General features: G+C 40.0%; 1 protein-coding gene across 1 annotated transcript; it reads right to left on the bottom strand.

Moving 5' to 3' along the window:
• Window positions 1-625: 625 nt before the first annotated feature.
• LOC138019424 (arrestin domain-containing protein 4-like) lies at window positions 626-12,298 on the bottom strand. The gene is made up of 6 exons (XM_068866211.1): window positions 11,940-12,298; window positions 8,182-8,408; window positions 5,869-6,076; window positions 4,873-5,033; window positions 4,036-4,264; window positions 626-2,617 (listed from the first exon to the last, which is right to left on the bottom strand). Exons 1-6 carry the CDS (start codon window positions 12,160-12,162, stop codon window positions 2,553-2,555), a joined length of 1,113 nt encoding a protein of 370 aa, XP_068722312.1. The 5' UTR covers window positions 12,163-12,298; the 3' UTR covers window positions 626-2,552.
• Between the last annotated feature and the right edge of the window lie 84 nt (window positions 12,299-12,382).

Raw genomic sequence — 12,382 nt, 5'->3', positions numbered from 1 at the left:
AATAAATTATTCTTTTGTTTTAATGGTAATAAGCCCTACTAACCTCGCTACGACGAGCAAATTTCAAAAGAATATTTGTTTTAAAACGAGGGCAGTAGGTCTAATTAACATAAATACAAAAGAATGTAAAGTTGGTCGCCATTTATGAAAGTGGTCTATGCGCATCCAGGCCAGTGCTGGTAGTGTTATAAGTTAGTTCAAGCTGAACAAGACCCCGTTCAGCTTCCCATCTTGGAAGATACAATCTATTAGTATCGGCTTTTGGGTGCTGCATTCTTGGAAGAGCAGATAGCTTTCTGGTTTTAGTATCTGATTTCTTGATCTCAAACAATTTCCAGTTAATGGTGTTAAAGCTGTAGGTGATCACTGGAAAGGCTAAGGTCGTTAATCGATCCCGGGCTGTGGTCTTGGTGTGTTTTTCGATACAGTGGCCGCGCGAAAGCTGGACAGAGGTCAGTAGAAAAGGAGAAGGGGGGAGGGGGTAGGGGTAAGGGAGCATGCGCAAAAAAAAAAAAAAAAAAAAAAAAAACACCACCTGTAATCAACCCCATCAGATTTTTGAAACTCCCCATTCATATGTGTGGGCATACTAGTGTTCATTCTCAACTGTCAATCACAGCGCAAATTGGGTATTGTGCACTGATTTTACTTCATATTATCTAAGAAATTATAATATATGACTTTCTTAGGCATTTCACATGTAACCATCATCTACAGGTTTATTACGAAGTTTAAAAAGTTACCAGCTCCCAATTGGCTTGATAAAACAATTGTTAGAAAATTGCACTGGTGAAGGAGATCATGGTTTCAAATCCCGTTCAGACTCGAATTTTCCCTTGTTGTTTTTGCTGCCAAAGAAGCGGTATAACTTCGATAATAAATTTCAAAGAGCTATTTTCATCAAACCATCTCAAATAGACAGTAACCTTAAAAGCAGAGTACTTCCTTTAGTCCGTTAAGTTATCCTTCAAAACACCAACTTCATCAAAATCATTTCACTTTTTCACGAGGTATTCAGTTACACAAACACTTAAAAGTAGGCGAAGTAGCTGAACGTGACAAGATGCAAATTTTCGAGTCTACTAACCTAAGAACAGGCTCTTCATTGGGTTTGCTACGATTTTATCATGAATGGTGCTCGATTAAAAGCTAAGTGATTGGGGAGAGCGAGGGAAAGGAAAAAGACACAACTTCCCACGCACTCGGCTTCGAAACCCGTTCGCTTCGTGGGCCTTTTACACAACAAATGAATGAACGGAGTAGTTTCTAAAGAAATTGTGGTGCTGCGTCGGTCGCGAAGTAGTATACAAAAATTTGGTTTTATCAACGGAGTTGATAGTGTAGATTGACCACCGTACAGGGATTCTAAAAGCTGACGTTTCGAGCGTTAGCCCGTCGTCAGAGCGAGTCCACGACACGACAGTCCAGCAAGTTTACGGGCCTCCTTCAGTTTCACAATTTCCTCTGTATCCTGAAGGAGGAGAGGTTTCCAGTCATCAAACTCCGCAATCATTTGCTTTTTGTTACTTTGAAAACATGTTAAAAAGGACCAGCTCATAAAACGAGTGGAAGGCAGTTTCTTGCCGAAGTTTTCGCAACTGGGCCTCCGGAAGCATTCCTTTTGGGCAAATCTCATTTAGCAAACCACTAGAGCCAGTTTGCAGGTTACCTACCACTCCACCGACTAGATCAACACTCCTCGAGCTCTCGAGAAACAAGAGATATTTTTTTGCATTAAGCACGAACAATCTTTCGTACGGCTACTCGGTTTGCGGACCAACCAGAGGTGTTGTGATCCGCATGCCTAATCTGATTGGCCATTATTTGGCGGGGCCTGTATTCCAAACTTAGATGATATTGGCCAAGACCAAATGAGAGATCGACACGTCCGGTTTAAGGACTTCTAGAAAAAGTACACAAAGCCCTAGATCGCTAGCAGTCCCTCCTATGTCATTCGACGTGCGTGCTTCTCGAGTCAATGGTGTTTTGTCACGCAACCGAGAAACGGCCGAGGGACGCCTGGGAAAGAGGGGAGTTTATTTCTCCTCACTTCCTCAAGCCTCTCTTCACCGTTTCCTTTGATTGCGTGACGAAACATGATTGAGTCAACAACCGCGCACCTCGAGTGTCATACATATAGAAGAAACTGCTAGGAGTCTAAAAGCGCCAATTCACAATTACATTACACCAGTATGGTAAAAGGCATTACTGCGAAATAACAAAGGAAAGGATTTCAACAAGCAATTTAGTACAAGACACTGCTGTCTTCCGAAAGCTTAGAGAAGTGGGATAGTATTTTATAGGGCATTTTTTTTCATCGCCTAGGTATTTACCATAAATAGAACATTTTTATTCTAACGACAGATTAATAATGGCAAGGTGGGAGTCCCTGACTGGTGCTTGATGGGATATACGAGCCGTAATGAGTTACAACAATGGCAAAGTCAAGAGAGAGCTTCACGCCCTCTGATGTCGTCAAGCTTCTAAACTTCTGCGTTATTAAATAAAGATCGAAAGCACCACCAAAATACGACAAGAAGAAGGCAAAATTGTTACACCATTTTTGAGTACTGGTATGGCTTGCCAGATCTTGAAGCGGCTTGGGCTCCTTGCGGACCTTTAGGAAAACAATAGGACACGATCAGTGTCACTCGATACTTGTAGGTGGTCCTGTGGTTTAGTTACCCTGACATCATCGCTCAGCACCCAGCGGTTACCGTACAGGTTATGGGTTTCAGAGACTACTGTTCAAGCCCTAGTTTTTTTTCCCAGGCGTAGTGACAATTCCAATCTCTTAGATTACCTTTGTAAGTGCGAGGCCCGGTTCAAACGTCGAACTTCACATGTTCCGAATCCAATGCAAATGAGAAATATGTATCATTGTTTTAGCTCATTTGCATTAGATTCGGCACATGTGAAGATCGACGATTGAACCAGACGTTAATCTTTTTAAAAATCAAAATTCGATTCCGATCCATTTCGTTTGTCTCATCACTAACTATCGTCTCATTCTGTCTCATTCCATTTCATTTCATCGTATTTTCTCGAATCCTTTCTCAAGCTGCGTCAACAGAAGGATACGGTAAAAAGCATTCTAAACGATTTTATGAATCACAATAGGAAAACTGTAGTGTCCGTAGCGACCGAATGCAAAAATGGCGGCTAGTAAATTGCTCTTTAATATTAATGATAATCAAACCTAATAGCCTCGTTGGCATATGTAAGATTGAAAAGAATTTTTGCTGCAAAACGAGGTTAGTTAGACCAATGGGCCATTTCCGAGTTGCTGTTTGTCTCGGTTTCGAAGTGAGTCTTGGTGCTCAACTATTGTAAGGGAAATGAGTTTGATTTGCATAAGAGTACGCAACTCATTTCCATTTGAATGGTTGTGCACGAGGACTCGCTTTGAAACTGAGGCATGCAGCAACTCGGAAATGCGCGATTAGCACAAACATGAAAGAATAATAGAATACTAAGTGCCATTTTGCATTCGGTCCACGAGGAAACTTACTTTGGTTACTTATCCTGCCGCTCTATTAACCGAAAAATGTTCGTACTACTATTCTATTTGGGAGGCGCGGTGGCCTCATGGTTGGTGCGCTAGCCTCCGGAGCGAGTGGTGCGGGTTCGGGCCCTGGCCGGCCGGGGGGACATTGTGTTGTGTTCTTGGGTAAGACACGTTGTATAAATGGGTACCGGCGAATTTAATTCTGGGGGGAACCCTGCGATGGACTAGTATCCCTTCCAGGGGGGAGTAGAAATGTTCCTAGTTGCTTCATGCTACAGGAACCGGGATAAGCTCCGGCCTAATGGGCCACTTGGCTCGTAAGCAGACTTTACCTTTCTATTCTATTACTATCTTGTCCTGCAGTTCTCGGGGAAGGGTGGGTGCCTGCGAGAAGAGAGTTGGGAGGGGAAGGTAGGGAATGAAAGCGAAATGACATTACTGCAATAATCCCTGGCCACTACAAGTGTACAGCGATTGCAGCAACATGAACTTGCAAACTTCAAACAGGCAACAAAAAGTTAACCTACCAGCATAATTAGTCGCCGTTCCGACTTGTCCAGGCTCTGTTTCCTCTTCGGCGGCTTCGTTACTGGCCAATTCGGCAGAAGCACGAGACACCAGGTAATTAGCAAGAGCTCGGTAGATCTGTTGACTCAATACGGGATCAATAGATGGCTGGGGACACGGTGGTTCGGACGTTATTACGACTGGAAATGTGATATCAGTGTTGAAGGCCTTGGCCACGCGCACAATGAACTGAAAATGAGCATTAGAGCTTCAGTGAGACAAGATCGATGGTTACATTAAAACAAAAAAGCAAACCACCCCCCCCCCCCCCCCCAAAAAAAAATTTTCGAGTTTTAAACTAGTGATAAACTAAAGATTTCCCCTAAACACCATAAAATAAGGTGACATGGCCTCTTTAAGCAAAGCACCGCATCATTGAAATGAATTCATTCCAGAATGACTGATTTCCCAGGCGCCTGAACCATGAATGATCTTGACGTATTATAGTTCCCCTACTGTTCTGACAAAACGAGCTTATGTAAATAACAAGAGGGAATACAAACCGCCCACTTTCCATACATTAAAATTCATTCCTTAACAAAAGGAATCATCTCGAGGCTCCGGGGAATAAACTCATACAAATCCTACTATTTATTCCCCAAAGCCTGGAGATGATGCCTTTTGTTTAAGACTGAATTTTAATATATCGAAATTGGTCTATTACATCATAAATATTCAGTGAAAATACATGTAAGGCATTTCTGATTAAAACGGCTTTTTTAAAAAAACTATTCAGACAAATCCTTCCTCTAGTTCAAATTTGACAAATATCTTTCTGTTCCCTTGAAAATAATTACCCTTATTTGGTAAGAAATATCGATGCAGCCGAATCCCTCTGTTGTGGGTTGGACAGACGGAATGGTAAAGGAATCAAACTGTAAATCGCTCTCCTCTCCAGGGGCAAGACCTTGCTCGTTTTTGACAACGTGGAGTTTCTCTGTCTCTGTACGAGTAGTGTCTTCAAATAAACAAAATCACAGAATTAGATAACAATGTCGTCATTGACTTGATCAAATTTCTACTGAAATCGATTTAAGTTAAAGACGAAGAAGCACATCCCGAAGGGGCGAAGGGGCGAAGGGGCGAAGGGGCGAAGGGGCGAAGGGGCGAAGGGGCGAAGGGGCGAAGGTACAAATGTCGGACCGGTCCGACCTTTGCACCTGCCTCATCCTGAAGATTTCTGCGAGCGAATGAACATCGTAAAAAAAATGAATGCTAGTAGAGGTAATAACAAGATTTTTTCTCGTGCAATTTGGAATAAATATAAGAGCGAATAAATATTTTTCAAAGACACTCAATTCCGAAACATAAAATTCGACATTGAACAATGAGTGGGAACCGTACAATGTACATGCATTTTTCAGGACACGGAACGATCGAACAAGCCAGCGAACGAACGAACGAGTCAAAGAACAAATGAAAGAACCAACGATTGCTGATCTATCTGGACCGGTAACAAGCATGTACGTAAAATTTCAGAGCAAAGGCGGATCAAAGAACGCAATTTTTGATGTTTTGCCCGCCTTAAAAAAAAAATTAAAAAAATGAAAGAGCAAACAACGACTAGGGATGGGGAGGACACCTGGAAGGGAGAGAAAATATAAGAGCATGTAGATGCGGCTACCTTACGGCGCTAAGACTTGCTTTCTCTGGGCTAGTAAGGTAGATCTTAAAGGGGAGGCAGCAAGCTTTAGACGTATGACAATTTAGCATCAAATACATGTAGTTGGACTTACATGTTGGGATGCAGGAAGGAAGTAGTGTGATAGAGGTAGTGACTGTTCTTAGCTTACCGTGAGGAGCCTTATATACCGTCTTTTGGACAAGCTGAACTTCAGTTCCGGTGACTTGTTTGCTGCTTTGGTTACTGACATGACCAGTTATCAAGACTTTCTCACCAGGGCAATATGCGCTGCGGTCAATACGGGCTCGGGCAAATAGCTGGCCTGCCGGACAGCAAACCAGTCCTAAGTTTCGGTCTTCATGTTTCAGACTGGGTTGCTGAGGGAACAGAAGAGGCACCAGAAAATTGGTCACAAATGCACTCATACAAAGCAAGCATTTAATTTTGACCGATCTCGGAATTGCCACTTGGTCTTCACCAGCGACGCAAACATGAACACGAGCAACTTAACAGATACATAACCTACCGTAGTTGTTAATTAGTGTCCTTTGTGCAAACAAAAGGTACTAAATATAATGATCAAGACACTATTAATAATAATAATAATAATAATAATAATAATAATAATAATAATAATAATAATAATAATAATAATAATAATAATAATAATAAGCTTGACCTGGACAGTGCATTGCGATTACATAATGAAGAAAGCCAACCGTAGGCTTTATGCCTTATGGCGACTTAAGCAATGTGGCGTGTCCGCGCATGATAGTGTCATGGTGTAATATTTGTCCGCTCGTGCGTTCTACATTTATACTAGAATATGCATGTGTTGTGTTTGCTGCGTTGCCGCAATATTTATCTGATTTGCTAGAAAGAATACAGAAACGTGCGCTCGCAATTATCCTTCCTGGCTCCACCTATAGCGAGGCCATAAATTTAGCCGGTATATCAACCCTTCAAGATCGTAGATCAGCGGCTTGTCACGAATTCATTGCGCAGCTTAATCCAGATAACCCGGTTTACAAGCTAGTACCTAGTAGATTAGAATCTACAAGTGCTTCTGCCCAGTGTTCGAACTCTTATCGGTCCGCTCAAGTTCTGCCTTTCCACACAGTTGACAACGTTGCATGGTATGTGCATTGGCAACTAAGTGGACCAGGATTTTCAGAAAATGACGAAAATTTTGAGTTTGTAATACATGTTTCGACAAAGACTTTTGCCATCCTCAGTTAGTCCAAATATAAAGCAATGTAAGTTACATTTGTAATAATAAGAAAATACTAATTTGAAAAAATTAATAGTAACAGCGGAATGAAGTATAGTGTGAAAGTGTGGGAATTAAAAAGATAGTTTTCGATAGACAATTGGTGTAATTGTTGATTTAATGAGGGTTAACCTCTCTGAATGTGAATAACCTGTTTAATCTTGTCTTGAGTTGAAAACTGGTGGATCGAGGCATGATCTCAAACAGGAAAAACATCCGCTGTACACAAGGCGTGACAATGTTCAGAATTCTGCAGATGCTTGAAAATGTAAGAGACACTATCACTGGTTAAATGCTCCTTCACACGTGTGGAAAAATGCTGGACTGCTTCGCCGACGTATAATTATGTACTGTAACAGGCATTACATGCAAACTAGTCTTGTAGACCACACATGAATGGAGCCCGCCAGGGATTGGGTCTTTCACGGCAAACATGTTACCGATCTTTAAAAGGCGAAAAAAACTAGTTTGATATCTAAACCATTGCAATAGCGCTTAATTAAATGGCAAACCTTTTTTTGAGTAACAACAGAAAAACTGCCTACAGCTGTATGTAGGGTTGCTTAAAGTAAAACGTAGGTGAGGTAGTGGGAAGGGAACTCAGGGGACAGTAATTATTGATTTGGGTCCCAGTGATGTAACAATTATTTTATAACCTTTTCAATTTTTACATTAGCATTTTCTAATTATTATTATAAATTGAGCTTACACCGGACTAGCTGAGGATGGCAGAGGTCTTCGTCGAAACATGCAATACTAATACTACTCAGCAGTTTCGTCGTTTTCTTAATTTTTTTTTCTATTCTAATGTGACAATGATGCTCCTGCTACTGCAGTTGTAGTTGATGATGATGACAACAATGATGGTAACAGTGCTGGTGCCAATGATGGAGGACCATGATGATGAGAGTACAAAAGGTTTAATTACAAGACTCTCAAATTAACTGTTACAATGAAGGAGACAGCAACAATGTTAATCTATAAAACTCACAATGTACTTGTACTCTTATGGGCAGATGAGCATGCCTTGCACAAGCACGCAATTAGAGGGAGTGTGCGAGACAAAGAGGTATGCCAGGTAAAAAAGGTTCAGTACAGGTAAAAAAACTCCTTTCACCTTTTGAAAATGGAATGGAAATCACAGGTATGCATGCAGAAGACACACACAAGTCAACAAGATGTGGTGGTTTCCAAAGGTCAGTACTGACTTACCAACAAGGCTGGATCTCTTATCTGCACACGTTCAACAATAAAAAGTGGACTGTCACATTTTAAGTCCGCTCTCCAAGGGCGATCCGCCACAGCATGAATCCAGTACCTTATACTACCATAAAGACCTTCAAATGATGTTGGAAGACTGCGAGGTGGCAACGGAAACTGGAATGGAAATGAGTAGTTGCCAGGTTGTAGTGTTAAGTTGTCTCCACCTTGGAAAGGACCTGGAAAAAAAAAAAAAAAAAAAAAAAACATGAGAGTAGATTGATTTCAAATTCACTTATTGTCAAGTAAAAAGACCTGGATACTAAGATTTGCGATACAGTACATGTACAGTAGCTCATGGAAGAACAACATCGAAGCAAGTTTTGCAATACCATGCATGGCATCTGATAGTATGCAGCGATGCGGATCCGCATAATTCCCTAAAATCCGCATCCTCCGCATAATTACGATATTTTCCGCATAAAACTGAAGAAATGCCCGATATTAGTGATAAAGCAGCTGCTTACCATCCTCACAAACATAAAAGCCAAAGAGATTGACTATTTTGAAACGCTTATTTTCCTGAACATTGAAGAAAACACGCCATTTCGTTCGCAAGATGAAAGTTCGTAAGCAGTTTCCACTCATTTTTCGGGAATGAGCCTGGACTCTAGTTAAACAGTTTTCATTAACATACTCTAGGCTCGAAATTTTTAAAAAATGCAACAAGGTATGAAAATTTAGCAGCAAGTTATAGTAGAAAATTAAATTGCATCATTTGTAACTCTGGTAAAGTAGGGACAATCATTGCGATGAAGTTGTACAAAACATAGAGCCCACAATACGTATGTGTAAAAAACCGCTGAAAACGGTGAACGATTGAGGGAATGGATCGTGGTTGAACCACATCACAATTTTGCTCCATATCTCCAAATTGAAACAAAATTCATGACAAGAAACAAAATATTTCTTTATCGCTTTATTTCTTTTAGTAAAAGTTTTGGCAAAATGCCGATTATCAACCCTTTTATTTTAACGGTGAATGCTGGTCGCAAATTGGCGGCTCGGCCAGATATCTTAATCGCAAAGGGAAAAGCGACTGTATTGGTCGCAATTTCAAGTCCTGATTTACCATAAGCATGTAAATACATTGGACAGGCCTAATTATTAGTTCTATAAATGTTTAAATTTCCAGATAATCCGTCGTAATTTCCGCATAATCATTGCATGTACATGTATATGCATAATATGGCCAAAAATGTCCGCATAATCTTTAATTTTTTTCCGCATCCTATCAGAAGCCCTGACCATGGCATGGGAAGCATTAAGTCTATTTATTTTAGCTCGTAAAATATCTTCTTGAGAATCAAGTCCAGTACAATGCCAAGTACTAGAGAATTTTTGCCAAGAAAAAACAAGATGAAGGGCTATTTTGCTAAGATTACTGGTAATAAATTGGAAAAGTGTCCCCAGTGTTCACACTCGTTTATGCTCTTAAAATTCCATGACTTTCCACGACCTTCTCTAGCTTACCTTAAGGTGGCTGGAACCAGTTTCACCACTTTTAGAGACCTTCTTATTAGATGGGTTATAACTACTATACTGTATCACGTAACAGCAACGTTATGGTACCACATCAAACACCAATTATTGCTTAACAAAATGCGCTCATTATTTTGACGTAAAAGGTTGCCATGGCAACATGAAAGCTCTCCAGAAACACCCTATATTTCGTCTTTACTTACTTATATCTCAAAAATGAACTCGGTGACCCCCACTTTTTATTGTAGAATAGTAATTAGCAATTTGAGATAGAAGTATCAGCAAAGTTAAAAAAAATTCTTGGGAGCCAATTCAGAGCTACCTTAATTTTTCGAAAATTTAAGGTAGCCCTGAATTGGCTCCCAAGAATTTTTTTTAACTTTGCAGATAGTCCTATCTCAAATTGCTAATTACTAATTTACAATAAAAAATGGGGGTCACCGAGTTCGTTTTTACGATATAAGCAAGTAAAGACAAAATATAGGGTGTTTTTGGTGAGCTTTTATGTTGCCATGGCAACCTTTTACGTCAAAATATTGAGCGCATTTTGTTAAGTAATACTTGGTGTTTGGTATGGTACCATAAGATTTCTTTTACGTGATACAGTTTTGTAGTGACAACCCTTCTAATAAAAAGGTCCTCAAAAGTAGTGAAACTGGTTCCAGCCACCTTAACCCTTTCAGGCCCGAGGGGTTCCCCATTGACGAGTAAAATCGTCTGGCGTTAGACAGAGTAAAATCTATAAGTGCCATTTGGCACTATCGGGCCTGAAAGGGTTAAACGGGGACATAGTTTTTGGATGCTGTTAGCTTAACCCTTTCAGGCCCGAGGGGTTCCCCATTGACGAGTAAAATCGTCTGGCGTTAGACAGAGTAAAATCTATAAGTGCCATTTGGCACTATCGGGCCTGAAAGGGTTAAAGTGCTACTACAATGAAAAAATCAGCTCTCATTTTTCTTCACATTTTGAAAGTATTTGCGTTGATTGCTCAATAGGCAGAATTTTTTGTAGTAATATCAAGAGGAAGACTATTTTCCACCATTACTCGATCATGTTCAAAACTGACCTCAAAGGGTTGGATCTTGGGAAAAGTGATGTCAAAGGCTCACTAGCTTAAAATTTCATTGTGTGAATGCAGCTTATTATACATACAAAATGCCAGTTTAAAAGTCTGAAAATCCAAAACTCCCATAATGCATAATTTATTAATTCTGCAGTGTTAACACGCATTGCATTCTTAAACTAGTGAGCCTTTGACGTCATTTTCTCCTTGATCCAGCACTCTCAAGATCTTAAAGTTCGTAATGGCGGACCATTACAAATATCAGTTAAAATAAACAGGTGTCTCTATGAAATCAAGGCTTAAAACTTAAACTTGGTTGCTTAGTGTTAAGTTAACATAGCTTTCAAACCCAAATAACAATAAGAATGATTTTTTGGTCAGAGGGGCACTTTATTGTAACTTGTAATATAAATAGGGGATATTACATGGCCGTGCGGAGATACAAAATTTCTCTTCGAGTGTTGAAAGAATATTTCATGAGTGAGCGTAGCGAATGAGGGAAAGGTTTTTCAACACGAGAAGAGAAATTTTGTATCTCCAAGCGGCCATGTAATATTTCATTTATTATACAAACACCAATGAAATACTAAATCATTTCATGAAAGGCATCGAAAGGCGTGTTTTTATATGTGACTATAGCAACAGTGATCTTTTCACATGTGAAGATAACATGTTATCTTCATGTGTGAAGATATCATGTTTTTGGCCAAAAGCTCACTTGGTATTTCATTAGTGTATATGTAATAATACAGTGTGCAGGTATCTGTGATGACGTTTTCAGGGTGATTTAGAAGGGCATGTTGTATTTGTTAAAGGAGATCTTGTGCATGCGAGCATAAAAATGTCCGACTCTGATAGAAAATACCCTCTTGAGTATTGTCACATGATTTAAATTGAACTGACAGGCGAATAAAGCACCTTGGAGGCATCGTGTGAGAAGAATGATTGATGGCAGACAGACACTGAAAACTTAAAACGATTACAAAGGCTTAAAATTTGTCCGCTTTCGTGTTAAACAACCTCAGTTTCAAAATATGACGAAAAAAGGGAGTGGCGTTTCAATCGAAGTTTCCCCTAATGGGTCTTTTTAGTTCAAAGCAAATAAATAATAAATTTTATTCGAATATTATTTTTATACGTAGCAAAAATGGGAGCTCCCACGTACCTCTTCCGAGTAAAATTGCCTGCAGTGCTAGATAAGTCTCTTTTCTCTCGTAAGTCGTTTTACCGGAACGAATTCTAACATGCCCCAATCCATGAAGTTCAACACGAACTCCTCGGAATGTCAGTTCTTTGTCTGTGTTGAGAAGAAGAGCTCCAAAAATGGTTTCGCCTGGCTGATAAACTTGCTTGTTTTCGGCCAAAGTGACGGCAAAAAGATTGGCCATTTCGTTTTCACACTGCTTTGTGAAGTATTTTCCTTTAATTCACAGAAAAAAAGTTTACTGGCCACGAAATTCGACGCTTTTGAAGACGTTGGTTCGAGACACAGACTTTGCACTTAGCGATTCAATCGGATTAACAATTGCGTGACATGTATTTTAGTGACGTGTACGGCAAGTTTTGCAAATAACTGCCTCTTATTGTCGCATTATGTCCATATTTTGT

Source organism: Montipora capricornis, chromosome 10, assembly GCF_036669925.1.
Source record: "Montipora capricornis isolate CH-2021 chromosome 10, ASM3666992v2, whole genome shotgun sequence".
NCBI lineage: Eukaryota > Metazoa > Cnidaria > Anthozoa > Scleractinia > Acroporidae > Montipora > Montipora capricornis.
This window is presented reverse-complemented; position numbering and strand designations above follow the sequence as displayed.

Coding starts and splice junctions, on each gene's coding strand:
- LOC138019424 (XM_068866211.1), bottom strand. CDS start 12,162: ATGGCCAATCTTTTTGCCGTCACTTTGGCCGAAAACAAGCAAGTTTAT. Junction 8,409..11,939: donor GGCAATTTTACTCGGAAGAG/GTACGTGGGAGC, acceptor TTTTTTTTCCAG/GTCCTTTCCAAGGTGGAGAC. Junction 5,034..5,868: donor GGTATATAAGGCTCCTCACG/GTAAGCTAAGAA, acceptor GTTTATTTGAAG/ACACTACTCGTACAGAGACA.